Source organism: Lissotriton vulgaris, chromosome 5 (genome assembly GCF_964263255.1).
Source record: "Lissotriton vulgaris chromosome 5, aLisVul1.2, whole genome shotgun sequence".
In the NCBI taxonomy this organism is placed as follows: domain Eukaryota; kingdom Metazoa; phylum Chordata; class Amphibia; order Caudata; family Salamandridae; genus Lissotriton; species Lissotriton vulgaris.
In genome coordinates this window covers 1395266526-1395285938 of record NC_141693.1, presented here as the reverse complement: position 1 = coordinate 1395285938, position 19413 = coordinate 1395266526, and the positions used below count along the sequence as shown (strand labels likewise).

Genomic DNA, 19413 nt, shown 5'->3' with positions numbered 1-19413 from the left:
TTGGGGGACCTCGGACTGCACAAAATCAGGCAAATCTATCAAACACTGATGACACCACCACTACCTTAGACAAGACCTGGCTGGCCTGGCAGGCTGACATCCCTGAACTGACGGATGACGATTGGGCTGAGGCGATTGCCAGCCCTAGGGGGTGCAGCTGTCTCCACATGCTACAGGCTCGTCCAGTTTAAATATCTGCACCAAGTTTACTACACTAGGGGAAGTCTGTGGCGAATGGGGGTCATTTAGTCCCCAGTGTGCTGAAGGTGTGTCAAGGAGGAGGAGTGACCTGCACTGCCCTGCAACCCTTTTGGAACATGCATTCGTTCATCGCTATAAACATCTACTGTTCCTTGCCCTCACCATTGCCAAAAGAGACCTATCACAGTGTTTGAAGGAATCTCCCCCCACTATAGGTAAATGGAAGGCCGCACTGGACAAGTGTATGGGGGCGGAGATTGCTGTTTTTGAAGCTCGGCGCTGCCCCTAGCAACACCGCAAGATATGGACACGATGGGCGACATATCGGGGAATAGACTTGCCCCCTATGCCTGAGGAGGACTCCTAAAGGGTGAGCCTCGACCCCCGCCCTACAACACTCTCAACCATATTGCTTGATTTTATAATTGTTTTATTGGAATGACTCTAGGGAACATGTACTGCATCTGGGGATTTGACCACTGTCTGCATACTGTTCTTGTTTTTTTGTTTACCTGCATGTTTGGCAGGGGCTGTTTATTTTAGAGGTATTGGTTAGTGCCGCATAGGTCGTCCAAATGCCCATATTATGTCACTGTGGGGCTTCGGCCCGATATATTGAAAAATGAAAAAATAAACTTTATTGTTAAAAAAAAGCACACATTGCCTCAAAGTCCCTGGCACTGAAGGGAATTATTTTGTGAGTGGATGTGCTCCTTGTGAAAGAGCATATGCCTTCACGGACAGTGAAGTTAGTGTATGCCTGAAGTGGGCTGGCTCATAGCCCATGCTGTAAGCTATAGAGGGCAGAAGAAAAATGCGAATGATCAAGGCACACCAATGGATGAAGAGGAAAGGCTAAAAGCACCTTTTAGTGCACTATACTTATATTTTTAGTTAAATCAAAAGTTCTTGCCCAATGCCAAATCTTAGAAAACATTTGTGCGATTGCTTTTAGTATCATTTTGTTATATTTGCCCCGTTCAGCACTGACCGAGAATAGTCAGCAAATCTGACACACTTCAGGTGTTTGTGGCGCGAATACTTCTTCCAAGGATCTTTTTTTCCTCAAAAGGGAGCCAAAGTATTCAAATGAAGCAATATTTTCCCAACACATTGGCTACAAATCCAAAGGCTTTACCAGCAGTACTAAAAAGATCTCACAAAATATTCCAAAACTTCATTGTTAGGCATGGAACCAAGGAGCAATATTTCTCCACCAAATGTACATCTCTAATAGAAACTGTGTTGCTCCCCCAGGTCAGTTATCAAGCTTGGATGGTCTGAGACTCTATTACCCCTCATACATCTGAACATATCCTCTGTCCTCTACTAAGACAGATGAGGATCCCTTGTACGTCACTGGCACAGGCGTGATTTCAACCCACTGAATTGCAGATGTTTATGATGGGCCTGCACCTGGGTATTGAAGGAAATCACTTGCAACTGGCAAGTTACAGATTTAGAAGTCAATTTAACGTTTGATTATTAACCAGATGAACAAGGTGGTACTAGAGAAGATTCTTTGTAGTTAAAGCAAAACTGATCTTTTGATCTGTGGTTTCCTAAACTTCAAATGCTTACTGGGCTGCAAGGGCATGGACACTTGTTACAGGCAGCTCCCGCTGTGTTGCTTAGAGGATTAAATGATCATCTTCATGCTGATGGCTAGAAGGTGTGCACCATCTTCCTGTAATAGTTTAAGGAAAAAGCATACCCCATGAAGAATTTGCTCCTCAAGTGTACTACAGAGATCTCTCAAAAGATCACCAATAACCCAGACCCCAAATGCCTCATTTAAATACGGGGATGATTAGTCATACCCTGGCAGTAGCAACAGAAAACAGAGTCCCCATAAAGATTGAAAACTCGGTTAACCTGTTTGACTGTTCCTCCTGGAGTCAAAAGACTAAGGACCCCAGAAACTCCCTTTCACAAAGTGCTGGATTCTCTTGGAGGGGGTTCTGCTGTATACAAGCTTGAACAATGATATAGGGGGAAAAAAAGTCACACCAAAATCTACGCCAGATCACACCGTTTAAAATGCATCTAATGAACTGTTCTTACAATTTTGGAGGCTGTTGAGTTAATTGACAAAAGCAATGGAAACTATTGCTGGTGCAGATAATTATAGTCATGGTCAACTAATTTCACTGTTGCATTATTGATATGAACCAAAAGAATTTACCTGTTTCCCATCTACTTCAATGTCTGCGATGTAATTCTCAAAGACGGTCGGCACGTAGACTTCCGGAAACTGATCCTTACTGAACACAATGAGCAGGCATGTCTTCCCGCAAGCACCATCTCCTACAATAACCAGTTTCTTCCGAATGGCAGCCATGGCTGTTAAGGAAGCAAACAAATACGTTCAATATTGAAACGAAAGAAACATTCAATATTACAGTTACAGGTCATTAACATTAGTATTACAGTTGTGAGGCACAGGGAAACAAAGGAGAAAGACCAACTAAGTTCATAATCTGCATTAGAAAATACATTATATGAGATTGTCCGCATGCAAACAATCCCAGAATAAAGATTGAAAGTGTTCCTTGTGAATTTACAAATATTAATAGAAAAAGATCTTGGTTTTTTAAGGACACCTCCTGTTTTGCATGCCGGGGATGTGCTTGGCACGGTGTTAAGCGGAGACAATTGACACAAATTCAGGCTTGATGTTATGGCAGTAACTGGTTGCAATTACTGAAATAGGTCCCATCTGCTCAGAGCTTCCAATCTTCGGGGTCAATGTTTTTCTGTCATCTCCTGGGGATTTGAAAAGGCAATCCCCTAATCACTTTTCCCCTTCGATTCCTGCCCCCTCAACACCTAAGCTGCCCACCTTAGACCTTGAATGGATTGCTGCCTCTACTTATTGGAATTGCATTCAGCACTCTGCGAGATAGAAGGGGTACTTGCATAACAAAGATAACTTAATAAGTAACGATGTGCATCTTTACAGCAGAAACCGATGTAGAGCTGGAGTCGATAAATGACAGAAGATAATGAAGAAGCAGGGATTGCATCAGTAGAAAGGTCCAATAAGTAGTTTTGATGGCTGTGTAACAATGAGACCTGTGTTGTTTTAATGGCTTTACTACTTAAACTGTGTGAGCCTGGGCAAATCATGTTCGCTACTGTCACCTCATGCCCTTTATCTAGCAAAAAGGGGTTTTATACGAATTAGGAAAAAGGCAGTGCCACGCTGTGTAAAGATTAGGCAGCATTATACATGTGAAGCGCTCCGATATCCCTTGGGATCTTGTTCGCGCTATATAAAGCTTTATAAATAAAGAAATACGCTAAAGCCACTGTGTGCTCGCTCTGTCAACCAAACTAAGTCACAAAATAAAACTGACTAAAGACTGTTAACACTTTATTTAGTTGTAAAGGGTTGTTGTACAAAAATCATACATACAACGTAACTAAGCCAGCCTGGAAGAAACATTAATTTATTAAAAAGAGTTTCTTGCAGAATATGCTGGGCAATACTACCTGCAGGAATGCATGCACCTTTTGACGAGTGACCTCTACAGAACACGTCTGATAGGGACACAAGTTCTCTATACATCGGTACACTGTTCTATTTCCATTGCCATCACGCTCTTTATATTTACAGAAAATAATGTCATTGTCTATATTTTAACACACCCTTCTCCCTTCGCCTGCTCACTGGAAACAAACTCGTGCAAGGAGCCCACTGGAAGTGCCCCCGCAGCTCATCGATGCTGCGAACAGTGGAGGCCGCCAGCTCGAAGACAAACGGGGAAACGACGATGACCGGGGGCGCCATTACTCACTGTGTGCTGACCCTCCCTGTCTTTAACCCAAGAGTTATCGACCAGGGATGTCCATGGAGACTTGGGGACGCAGGACACGTCCCACGGCATTACTTGGAGTGCTCCGGCAATGACCTCTGCGGCGTGCCCCACGGAGAGGCCGGCGACGCTCGGCCAATACAAATGGCGCCGAGGGAAGCGGTAAACACGGCCTGCTCAGAGCGGCCCGAGGCCTTCCCTCCTAGCTACAGTAAAGGAGTAGGCGGCAGGTACAACGGGTTATGTATGGAAAGCGGCATCTAAATAAAAGGTAAAGAGCGAATGAACCAGCCAGTGCTGAATTTGAGCATGTGGTTGCATGTGGGGCCGCTATCATCAAACTTGTACCTACAGCAAGACAGGGGAAAGCACAGAGGGAGAGGGAAGAGCAAGAGAAAGACCGAAAAACACTGACAAAGGGAGAAGGCAAACTTGTGTCACAAAATGGGCGAGGTTCAAGTCATCAAGCTCACAGAAAAAAATCTCTGTGGTGTCGATGGATGAGTGTTATTATAGGAGACAGAGGCACCCTCAAGTTGCTAGACTTGCTGTTTCAACCTGATGACATACATAAGGGTTCAACTGTACGGACTTCGCATGTGCGAGGCACTGCAAGCCGTCAGACAAACCAGCTAAGGGATGAGTGCACGTCTCATTATTGTGTGCCAGCGTGGCCCTCCCTAAGGCAAAAGGAAGACACAACTAAAGAACAAGGAAGTGTGCAACACCCGCAGTGATTATTCCAAGGTCCCTGTCCCTTCGGGGTCTGGGATGGGTGCGCTCTCATTCCCAGGCTATGTGCGCTCTTAAAGTGGACCCGTGGAACCAGAGTGCTCCAGCAGAGGGCCCAGGGCTCAAGTCGGGGTACCACGCGGGTGGACGGCGTCCCCCCACTTATTTTACCAGGAGCTCGATTACTGGAGTAAATGGAGCCAAACATTCACTCTTTGGCCTCTCTGTGGTGAGATCAGAGCTCATTGCAACCGCATCTAAGAGGTGAGCGAGGGGAGGCAATGAGTCGGATGGTGCTAACCACCTTTGGTGACATCACTTCCTGTCTTGATGTCAGCGTCCCCCCCAACTTCTTTTTTAGGACTTGTGCCCTGAGAGGGCCGTTCCCTCAACTATAGCCACAAAGGAGTGAAGCATAGCAGGGCTTCTGGAAAGTGAAAAGCGCTGCCATCCTTGGCTGCTGACTCAAGGCTGCGGTGACTAACACCAACGGGTGCGGTGAAGGATACAGCACATCATTAAGAGCCATTTTAGCAGCGAAGCAATATGCTCATTGGCAAGTTCACTATATCGGACACACCCTTTTGCTGTTGTCAAAGCACCCCCTCTAAGGTCACCTTGTTGGCCATTGTACTGGGGGACTTACTTCCACCATCAGGGACTGAGGGGCAAATATGAAATGGTCCAAACTCAAGGGCAAGCACAAACATCACAGACAGGCAAGTTGCTCTGCTGGTACTACGAACTGTGACTGGCTGTACCCCAGCTGCATGTCAAGACTTACGCAGGCATTATTTTGATAATAGGTGGAAACCTATAAAAGATGAAGATGAGGCCCTCCTATGCCATCAGTGTTCTACCTATGTTGCTACTTGACCTCATCCTATCAGATGCTGATCACGCCAGAACATAAAACATGCTGAACAACGCGGCTACGGTAATCCAGTCATTGGATCTGCTGTCTGACCCTCTTTCAAGAGCTGCCTTGCCCCCATGAAAGAAACAGACTCAATGATGAAAAGAGGTCTTTTGACTCACTTTGAGGGTCAGAGCGCACAAACTGCTTTTGACTTTACCAAACACTGGCCAAGACAATTCAGCACTCCATTAAATCTGGATTAATAGAGGTTCATTTTTCATCAAGCCCAAGCAAGGCCACAACAAACCCTTTGATACGTCTACGCTAGGCTAAGAGACCTTGCCAGCATGAGTCAACTACACTACACAGGCAAGGAGATAAGAACTCAAACCCTACAGAGCTGCCATCCATCTCTATTCACGTGGGAGATCCTGCACGAAGCAGAGATTACAATACCTACAATGCTTGCCCTCAGCAGTTCACATACAGTCATGGAGGCACACAATGGAAGCCTCCTCACTTTCCACCCCTTCTAAAGTGTACCCGTTGAGCCAGTGTCCGAAGTGAGGGGAGCAGTGTGCAGGTCCCCCGCGAAGCTGCCATTTTAATGCTGCTTGCCCAGCTAAATGCAAGACATGTTCGGCCTGTGGAAAGGCCAGTTATTTTACCAGGCTGCAGATTGCCAGGGATTAGAAAGCACAACAAAAGCTCCGGCACCCTCTCAAGAAGGTGGTCAAACACCTCAAATGAACTGGAGGATGACTAATGTTCGGATTAGTTACACATGCACATGATCTACACCCTAAGAGATGCAGCACAAGGACGAAAATACGTTCGAAACCACAGTCTAAACTCGACATTCAAAAGTCGCCGAAAACCGGTCTCATTAAAATTGGCATCCCTGTTTGTGTAATGTTCTGGCAAGATTATGCAGGCCTCAAACCCAGCCTGAAGCTTAAGTCCACATAAACCAAAGTCTACGCCTATGGCAGCAACTCGCCACTTGCTTTCGCAGCCATGTTCTGCGCCAGGGTGTAACACAAGGGGTGTTCAATTGTAGCCAGTTTCTCGGTCATCTGTGCTAATGGTACCACCATGGTCAGCTGTAAAGCTACATAATCATTATGCTTAATAGCTTTTACATGAGGAGTGCAATACAGAAAGCATACGAATAGAATATTCTGATGCCTTTGAGGGCATTGGATGCTTTAGAGGGAAAACCATAAAACTGCATATAGAGGAGTACATCTAACCAGTAGCCCTTCGTGATCAATGGATTCCATTCCATGTGCTCAAGAAGGCTGTAAAAGAGCTGCATGCCCCAAAGGCATATGGCATTTTTTTTAATTTTTTTATTTTTTTAAGTAGAGGGCTCTACCTGTAGGTGTCACCAGTCTAGATGGCATGAAAGCCTAAGCAGCCTAGTAAAGTAAAGATCTGTGTGGATATGCAGACACCGAATAAAGAGGGGAAGTCATATGGCAAGGCTAAACGGAGCAGGGGAATGGCTCCCAACAGAGTGCTCCGGCCACCTTCGTCCCAACCAACTGCAATACTGACAATACTGTTGCCCAGCCAACTCCTCCAAGCACCACTCTGTCAGCCTAGTGGGTGTACGACCTGGTAGATGAACTCAGCCTCTCCATAGCCTGCAACATGACATGAGCAGCGATGGTCGGGTAACCTCGCAACTGACCCAAGATAGCCAGAATCGCTGCCAGGCATCTGGACCTGCTGTAATGGTGCTCTGTGATCACCAACCCACCTCTGCTGAGCTGAAGCTGGCCGTTGGATCCCTGTGACTCAGGAGATCCCAGCAGAGACCACCCACACCTGAACTGAGGAGTGGGGGCAAGACAGGGAGGCCTACTGGTTCCCTTGTGCCTGTGAGAGGCACTGTAATTGTATGGCTGCCGAGTGCAGCAGCCTAAGCAATAGGCGAGCACCCTACAGGTTGACAATAGCCCAATCGCCATCTTTCGGGACTATACACTAGCTGTCCAATGCAAAAAAAGCCTAATTTGTAGGAGCAAAACGAGCCCTGGGAACTGGGCCTCAAGTACATGTTGCTGTTTCCCGCACGGCTCACGCTCATCGTAGACTATTGCTTGCTCTTCTACGACAAACTTGCAGATGTATGGGACTGGATGTAGCTCCCACTTGTCTCCCTCCCCAACCGTAGCTGTATAAATGATGACGCCATAGAGCACAATCTGCAGGAGTGTCCGACAAAGACACATGTTATCCAAGTAGCTCGCCCTACATGACTTTGGGAACTGTGTGCCAGACACGTCCCATGCTGGCACTGACTCAGACCTGCCCTTTGAGGGCTTCGCCCAGGGCCCATACCCGACCCCATGGATGGCCGACAACCTTGAACTAACTTCTTTCTGTTGCCCTTCAACTTTTCAATTTGTGAGAGGACAGAGCAGATTTGAGATTTAATGGACACTGATGCTGAGCCTATAGTGTGTCTTGACTGGGGGTGAAGGTTTTGATTTGTTCTGCATTCCGTCCATCAATTGTGTGTCTTTTGCTTTCTCGCCCCTAGCGTGCCAGGTATGCCCAGATGTGGGTCCCTGGTTCACTGTGCCACTGGATTCAAGCTATCTTGGCTGAGGAGGGGTGAAACACCGAAACCGGTCCTAGGATGCTTGTTTCCGTTCCAGGGAGGACCTGGCTTGGCAGTTTGAGCTGGACTGATCCCATGAGGGACAGGTTCAAGACTGATTTGCATATGGCCGGTCTAAACTGGGGTGGCATTGTGAACAAAAGAATTATGGATTTTTAACCCAGATCTCTTGACTGGAGGTGAAAGTTTTGATTTGTTCTGCATTCCGTCCATCATTTGTATGTCTTGAACCAATAGCGGTGGCACAAGGTGCTGTACAACACACTATCTACTGGGATGGTGAGCAATTGGTGGCCTGCTCCCATTTGGGTACACAGTGATTGACCACGACCCACTGGAGCCCATTAGAGTGTCTTTGCTGATGGAGCAGAGTTGTATCCAGGTTAATGGTTTGCTGAGTTTTGGGCACTTGAACGTGGTCAGTGCACCCTAGAAGGTGGGACTGGTTTGATCAGAACATTCAGGTCATCGTGCTTTAGAGCTACACTCCTTCGAGTGTAGAAATTTCAGATGTCAATTTGTGAACCTGAGCTAGTGAGGAGGTCTCACACTTGGGGTTTGTGGGCATGTCCCAGCACCTGTTCTGGTACCTGCATGGCTTCTCTGACACCAAATTATACCATCCTCGCATGGAATGTCATGTATACTGGTATATGAAGAGGAGAGGAGAGGTGTTGACTTCGCCCTTCTCCAGGATACACTTTTAACGGGACTCGAGATCTCTAGTCCTCAACAGAGATGGAAGCAACAGAATTGCGCTACCAACTACTCCTCTTTTGCCAGGGGAACACTTATTTGGATTTGGGCCAGGGTCTCTTTCGGATACACCTTACAGAGAATAGACAAAGAGGGCAGATACACACCCAACAAGGGGGTTCTAGACAGGACACCAATAGAGCTAGGCAGAATTTGTGTCCCTAATGTCAACCTAATGTCAACCAGATTCCATTCCTAGAATCTTTAGCGCCAGTATTGGATGACACCACACATCGGATCAGAATACTTGTGTGTGTGGGGGAAGGGGGCGGGGGGGAATTATAATTGCGTGACAGACATCTCACGAGACCGGTCCACCCCTCCACTACTCTACTACTCTTCAATTAGAAGAGTGGCCAACTATTTCCCGGAGTGGGTGGAGCACTGGAACCAGGGCTGGACTGGGAACAGAAACCGGCCCTGGCAAACTGCTCAGCTGACCTCCCCCTTCTCCCCCTCCCCCCTCCCAGGGATGAGGGGGGAGTGCAGCTGAGCAGTTTGCAAGCAGCCGTTTCGGCCAATTTTGTTACAGGGGGCAGATATTTGCCCACCCCCGGTAACAAAAACAGCCCCCACCCTAGCGGCCTACCGGGGAAACACCCGGTGCCCGCTATGGCCAGTCCGGCCCTGACTGGAACCTACTAGATCTTTGGAGACAGACCTAAGCTAGCAAGGGAATACTCATTGCACTCCCCAGTGCATGCCTTGTAGGTCAGATTTGTCAAATTATTGGTCTCTCCAGCAGTGGCAGGGATGTCCTCCCAGATAGAATACTTTGTTTGTACCTTCTTGGACCACAGCTTACTCCTGATGCAGCTAGCTGGGGAAAGAGGTTAGCCCCTACTCCTATATGGAGGAGTCGCCCGAGCTACTGCATGACATGACCCAGTATTTAGAAATTCCTTTGGGGACACCACTCTAGTACTTTCAGCACAACAAATCCTCTGCACACTCATTCACAGTTTGGGATGCATTTAAAGTAGTGGTCAGGGTGCGCTGGGTAAACAGGTCGGGGTTTGCAATCCTCTAGAGGCACAGCTCAACTGGATGAAGGACACCCTGGGTGACCTGGAGGACTGCATGTTGTTGGTTCCTGCCTGGCGTCCAGATCTTAGTTGCGGAGCGACAAAACTTTGAAGCAGAGTAGAGGTTAGGGCTCTTCTCTTACAAGGAATTTCATGGCCCCTCCCAACTCTAAGTACCTTTAGAGAACATCCACCAGAAGAGTCTTGTTTTTATAGACTAGAGTTTTCTATAAGCTAGGATGGTAATACTGTTAGTTCTACTCCTAACTTTGTTTGTGGTTGCTCGGTTTCTTTCCTCGAGTACTTTCACAACACAAATGGGGTTAGCCTAAAAAATCCAATATATGAATGAGGATGAGACGCAAGGGGAATTTGCTTTTCTTAAGAATCTTGCCTAAAAAAAGGGCCAAGGGTGAAAAGGGCCGCTGCTAAACTTCAAGTTAGGGCGGCGTACGATGTATTGAAAATACAGTGAGGCGCGTCTGAGGTAAACTCACATGGATGACGATTTGTGGAGGTGGAAGGGGCAAGTTCTGACTGAAACTGGTATACACTGTTCAACATGTTAACTGTATAAAGATGTTATTTGGAAGTAAACTCTAGAGCTGACATCCAAGCACGATAAAGACAGTGGTTAGTTGTATAAAACCACGAAATACTAAACACGGTTGAAACCAAAGTGGACGTGCCTTACAATTTAAACTTGCGCGGGACACCGCCCTACAGTGGGGAGAAGCGGTGTGCACACTTGTCATAAGTATGTTCATCTTCCCAAATTCTTAATTATCACAGCGTACTGGGCTTACGTTCCTCTGGTGACATTTCTGTGCGACACTTGCAGATGTAAGAAAATATACTTCACTAAAGATTCCATAAATGTACACACATATATAACAGGCCTTGGGCAATGCAGAACAGATGTAGTTTATTTTAGTCAGTAACTAATATTCTGCCCCTCCCTTCCTCTGTATCATGACAAATATAGACCCGTTCCCCTAATACCAGAGACTACATTCTGATGCAAATCTCACAATATTTCACCAAAGTACAAGGTTCTGAGGTCTTACAGCAGACCTCAATCCACAGTAGAGGAAAACAAACAAAAAACAAGCATTTACAATGCAATGGTCTCGTCCTTGTTAAAGTTAGAGCTATGGCATTGCTCATAACATTATTTTTGTTTTTAAAACATAAATAAATGGCAGTTATTGCTCTCCACATCACTGGAGTCAAGCTATCCAGGCTGAAGAAGGCTGATAGCCAGAAAGCGGTCCTTGGATGCTTGATTCCAGTCTAGGAAAGACATGGCTTGGTAGTTCCGGCTGGACTGTTCCCATGAGGCACAGGGTCAAGGCTGATTTGCATATAGCCAGTGTCTGACCTAGGGTGGTGTGGAGTGCACAAAAACGATGGATTTAGGCCCAGACCTTTGTACTGGGGTGAATGCAAGACATTGTTCTGCATTCTGTCCATCAACTGTGTTTTTTGCAATATTCACCCCGAGTGGGCTGGGTATGCTCAGACATGAGTCTCAGGCTCTCCACATCACTGGAGTCAAGCTATCCAGGCTGAAGAAGGCCGATAGCCAGAAACCAGTCCTTGGATGCTTGATTCCAGTCTAGGAAAGACATGGCTTGGTAGTTCCGGCTGGACTGTTCCCATGAGGCACAGGGTCAAGGCTGATTTGCATATAGCCAATGTCTGACCTAGGGTGGAGTGCAAAAATAACAATGGATTTAGGCCCAGATCTTTGTACTGGGGTGAATGTAAGACATTGTTCTGCATTCTGTCCATCAACTGTTTTTTTTGCAATGGTTATTCACCATGCCAATAGCTTAATCTCTCGCAAATGCGAGACCTATTGCATTTGCACACACACACAGAGCCACACACACACACACAGAGAGCCACACACACACAGAGAGCCACACACGTACCACACAGACAGAGCCACACACACAGACAGAGCCACACACACAGACAGAGCCACACACACAGACAGAGCCACACACACAGACAGAGCCACACACACACACAGAGACACACACAGAGACACACACAGAGCCACACACACAGACAGAGCCACACACACAGACAGAGCCACACACACAGACAGAGCCACACACACAGACAGAGCCACACACACACAGACAGAGCCACACACACACAGACAGAGCCACACACGCACAGACAGAGCCACACACACACAGACAGAGCCACACACGCACACACACAGACACAGCCACACGCACCACACACACAGAGCCACACACACACAGAGCCACACACACACACAGAGCCACACACACACACAGAGCCACACGTACCACACACACAGAACCACACACACACACAGAACCACACACACACAGAACCACACACACACAGAGCCACACACACACACACACAGAGCCACACACACACACACACACAGAACCACACACACACAGAGCCACACACACACACACACAGAGCCACACACACACACACACACAGAGCCACACACAGAGCCACACACACACAGAGCCACACACACACACACACACAGAGCCACACACACACACACACAGACAGAGCCACACACACACACAGACAGAGCCACACACACACACACACAGACAGAGCCACACACACACACACACAGACAGAGCCACACACACACAGACAGAGCCACACACACACACACAGACAGAGCCACACACACACACACAGACAGAGCCACACACACACACACAGACAGAGCCACACACACACACACACAGACACAGACAGAGCCACACACACAGACACAGACAGAGCCACACACACACACACACACAGACAGAGCCACACACACACACACACACAGACACAGACAGAGCCACACACACACACACAGACACAGACAGAGCCACACACACACACAGACACAGACAGAGCCACACACACACACACAGAGCCACACACACACACACACACACACACACAGACAGAGCCACACACACACACACACACAGACAGAGCCACACACACACACACACACAGACAGAGCCACACACACACACACAGCCACACACACACACACAGACAGAGCCACACACACACACACACAGACAGAGCCACACACACACACACACACAGAGCCACACACACACACAGACAGAGCCACACACACACAGACAGAGCCACACACAGACACACACACACACAGAGACAGAGCCACACACACACACAGACAGAGCCACACACACACACACACAGACAGAGCCACAGAGCCACACACACACACACACAGACAGAGCCACACACACACACACACACACACACACACACAGACAGAGCCACACACACACACACACAGACAGAGCCACACACACACACACACACACAGCCACACACACACAGACAGAGCCACACACACACACACACACAGACAGAGCCACACACACACACACAGACAGAGCCACACACACGCACACAGAGCCACACACACACACACACAGACAGACAGAGCCACACACACACACACACACACACAGAGCCACACACACACACACACACAGACAGAGCCACACACACACACACACACACACACACAGACAGAGCAACACACACAGACAGAGCCACATACACACACACACACACACAGACAGACAGAGCCACACACACACAGAGCCACACACACACACACAGACAGAGCCACACACACACACACACACACAGACAGAGCCACACACACAGACAGAGCCACAGAGCCACACACACACACACACACACAGACAGAGCCACACACACACACACACACACACACACAGACAGAGCCACACACACACACACACAGACAGAGCCACACACACACACACACACACACAGCCACACACACACAGACAGAGCCACACACACACGCAGACAGAGCCACACACACACACAGACAGAGCCACACACACACACAGACAGAGCCACACACACACAGACAGAGCCACACACACACACAGACAGAGCCACACACACACACACACACACACACTGACAGAGCCACACACACACTGACAGAGCCACACACACACACACAGACAGAGCCACACACACACACACACACACACACAGACAGAGCCACACACACACACACACACACACAGACAGAGCCACACACACACACACACACAGACAGAGCCACACACACACACACACACACACAGACAGAGCCACACACACACACACAGACAGAGCCACACACACACACACAGACAGAGCCACACACACACACAGACAGAGCCACACACACACACACACACACAGAGCCACACACACACACACACAGAGCCACACACACACAGACACACAGACAGAGCCACACACACACAGACACACAGACAGAGCCACACACACACACACAGACAGAGCCACACACACACACACACAGACAGAGCCACACACACACACACACACACACACAGACAGAGCCACACACACACACACACACACGCACACACACAGAGACAGAGCCACACACACACACACACAGACAGAGCCACACACACACACACACACACACACAGACAGAGCCACACACACACACAGACAGAGCCACACACACACACAGACAGAGCCACACACACACACAGACAGAGCCACACACACACACAGACAGAGCCACACACACACACACACACACACACACACACAGACAGAGCCACACACACACATACACACACACACACACAGACAGAGCCACACACACACATACACACACACACACACAGACAGAGCCACACACACACACACACACACACACACACACAGACAGAGCCACACACACACACACACAGACAGAGCCACACACACACACACACACACAGACAGAGCCACACACACACACACACACACACACACAGACAGAGCCACACACACACACACACACACACACACAGACAGAGCCACACACACACACACACACACACACACAGACAGAGCCACACACACACACACACACACACACACAGACAGAGCCACACACACACACACACACACAGACAGAGCCACACACACACACACAGACAGAGCCACACACACACAGAGCCACACACACACACACACACAGACAGAGCCACACACACACACACACACACAGACAGAGCCACACACACACACACAGACAGAGCCACACACACACACAGAGCCACACACACACACACACACACACAGCCACACACACACACACACAGACAGAGCCACACACACACACACACAGACAGAGCCACACACACACACACACAGACAGAGCCACACACACACACACACAGACAGAGCCACACACACACACACACAGACAGAGCCACACACACACACACAGACACAGACAGAGCCACACACACACACAGACACAGACAGAGCCACACACACACACACACAGAGCCACACACACACACACACACACACACACAGACAGAGCCACACACACACACACACACAGACAGAGCCACACACACACACACAGAGCCACACACACAGACAGAGCCACACACACACACACACACAGACAGAGCCACACACACACACACACAGACAGAGCCACACACAGACAGACAGAGCCACACACAGACAGACAGAGCCACACACAGACAGACAGAGCCACACACAGACAGAGCCACACAGACAGAGCCACACAGACAGAGCCACACACACACACACACACAGACAGAGCCACACACACACACAGACAGAGCCACACACCGACAGACAGACAGAGCCACACACAGACAGACAGAGCCACACACAGACAGAGCCACACAGACAGAGCCACACACACACACACACAGACAGAGCCACACACACACACACACACACACACACACAGACAGAGCCACACACACACACACAGACAGAGCCACACACACACACACACACACACACACACACACAGACAGAGCCACACACACACACACAGACAGAGCCACACACACACACACACACACAGACAGAGCCACACACACACACACACACACAGACAGAGCCACACACACACACACACACAGAGCCACACACAGACAGACAGAGCCACACACAGACAGACAGACAGAGCCACACACAGACAGACAGACAGAGCCACACACAGACAGACAGAGCCACACAGACAGAGCCCCACAGACAGAGCCCCACACACACACACACACAGAGCCCCACACACACACACACACAGAGCCACACACAGACAGACAGAGCCACACACACACACACAGAGCCACACACAGACAGACAGAGCCACACACAGACAGACAGAGCCACACAGACAGAGCCCCACAGACAGAGCCCCACACACACACACACACACAGACAGACAGAGCCACACACACACACACAGACAGAGCCACACACACACACACACACAGACAGAGCCACACACACACACACACACACACAGACAGAGCCACACACACACACACAGACAGAGCCACACACACACACACAGACAGAGCCACACACACACACAGACAGAGCCACACACACACACACACACACAGAGCCACACACACACACACACAGAGCCACACACACACAGACACACAGACAGAGCCACACACACAGACAGACAGAGCCACACACACAGACAGAGCCACACACACACACACAGACAGAGCCCCACACACACACACACAGACAGAGCCACACACACAGACAGAGCCCCACACACACACAGACAGAGCCACACACACACCTTACACACACAGACAGAGCCACACACACACACAGAGCCACACACACACACACACACACAGACAGAGCCACACACACACACAGACAGACAGAGCCACACACACACACAGACAGACAGAGCCACACACACACACACAGACAGACAGAGCCACACACACACACACACACACACACACAGACAGAGCCACACACACACACACACACACAGACAGAGCCACACACACACACACACACACACACACACACAGACAGAGCCACACACACACACACAGACAGAGCCACACACACACACAGACAGAGCCACACACACACACACAGACAGAGCCACACACACACACAGACAGAGCCACACACACACACACACACACACACAGACAGAGCCACACACACACACACACACACACACAGACAGAGCCACACACACACAGACACACAGACAGAGCCACACACACACACACACACACACAGACAGAGCCACACACACACACACACAGACAGAGCCACACACACACACACACAGACAGAGCCACACACACACACACACACACACACACAGACAGAGCCACACACACACACACACACAGAGCCACACACAGACAGACAGAGCCACACACAGACAGACAGAGCCACACACAGACAGACAGAGCCACACAGACAGAGCCACACAGACAGAGCCCCACAGACAGAGCCCCACAGACAGAGCCCCACAGACAGAGCCCCACACACACACACACACAGACAGAGCCACACACACACACACACAGACAGAGCCACACACACACACACAGACAGACAGAGCCACACACACACACACACACACACAGACAGAGCCACACACACACACACACACACAGACAGAGCCACACACACACACACACAGACAGAGCCACACACACACACACACAGACAGAGCCACACACACACACACACAGACAGAGCCACACACACACACACAGACAGAGCCCCACACACACACACACAGACAGACAGAGCCACACACACACAGACAGAGCCACACACACACACACACACAGAGCCACACACAGACAGACAGAGCCACACACAGACAGACAGACAGAGCCACACACAGACAGACAGAGCCACACAGACAGAGCCCCACAGACAGAGCCCCACACACACACACACACAGAGCCACACACACACACACACACAGAGCCACACACAGACAGACAGAGCCACACACACACACACACAGAGCCACACACAGACAGACAGAGCCACACACAGACAGACAGAGCCACACAGACAGAGCCCCACAGACAGAGCCCCACACACACACACACACACAGACAGACAGAGCCACACACACACACACAGACAGAGCCACACACACACACACAGACAGACAGAGCCACACACACAGACAGACAGAGCCACACACACACACACAGACAGAGCCCCACACACACACACACAGACAGAGCCACACACACAGACAGAGCCCCACACACACACAGACAGAGCCACACACACACACACACACACACAGACAGAGCCACACACACACACAGAGCCACACACACACACACACACACAGACAGAGCCACACACACACACAGACAGACAGAGCCACACACACACACAGACAGACAGAGCCACACACACACACACAGACAGACAGAGCCACACACACACACACACACACACAGACAGAGCCACACACACACACACACACACAGACAGAGCCACACACACACACACACACACACACACACACAGACAGAGCCACACACACACACACAGACAGAGCCACACACACACACAGACAGAGCCACACACACACACACAGACAGAGCCACACACACACACAGACAGAGCCACACACACACACACACACACACAGACAGAGCCACACACACACACACACACACACACAGACAGAGCCACACACACACACACACAGAGCCACACACACACAGACACACAGACAGAGCCACACACACACACACACACACACAGACAGAGCCACACACACAGACAGAGCCACACACACACACACACAGACAGAGCCACACACACACACACACACACACACAGACAGAGCCACACACACACACACACACAGAGCCACACACAGACAGACAGAGCCACACACAGACAGACAGAGCCACACACAGACAGACAGAGCCACACAGACAGAGCCCCACAGACAGAGCCCCACAGACAGAGCCCCACACACACACACACACACACAGACAGAGCCACACACACACACACACAGACAGAGCCACACACACACACACAGACAGACAGAGCCACACACACACACACACACACACAGACAGAGCCACACACACACACACACACAGACAGAGCCACACACACACACACACAGACAGAGCCACACACACACACAGACAGAGCCACACACACACACAGACAGAGCCACACACACACACACAGACAGAGCCACACACACACACACAGACAGAGCCCCACACACACACACACAGACAGACAGAGCCACACACACACACACACAGACAGAGCCACACACACACACAGACAGACAGAGCCACACACACACACACAGACAGAGCCCCACACACACACACACAGACAGAGCCACACACACACACACACAGACAGAGCCACACACACACACAGACAGAGCCACACACACACACACACAGACAGAGCCACACACACACACAGACAGACAGAGCCCCACACACA

General features: G+C 49.7%; 1 protein-coding gene across 1 annotated transcript in view; it reads right to left on the bottom strand.

The window, feature by feature from the left end:
- Nucleotides 1-19413, bottom strand: part of LOC147712648 (rho-related GTP-binding protein RhoA-D) — a 158171-nt gene that overhangs the window by 33046 nt on the left and 105712 nt on the right. The window contains exon 2 of the mRNA XM_086923341.1: nucleotides 2387-2544. Within this exon, the coding sequence (XP_086779467.1) occupies nucleotides 2387-2542 (156 nt within the window). The 5' untranslated portion in view covers nucleotides 2543-2544. The remainder of the gene's footprint in view (nucleotides 1-2386; nucleotides 2545-19413) is intronic.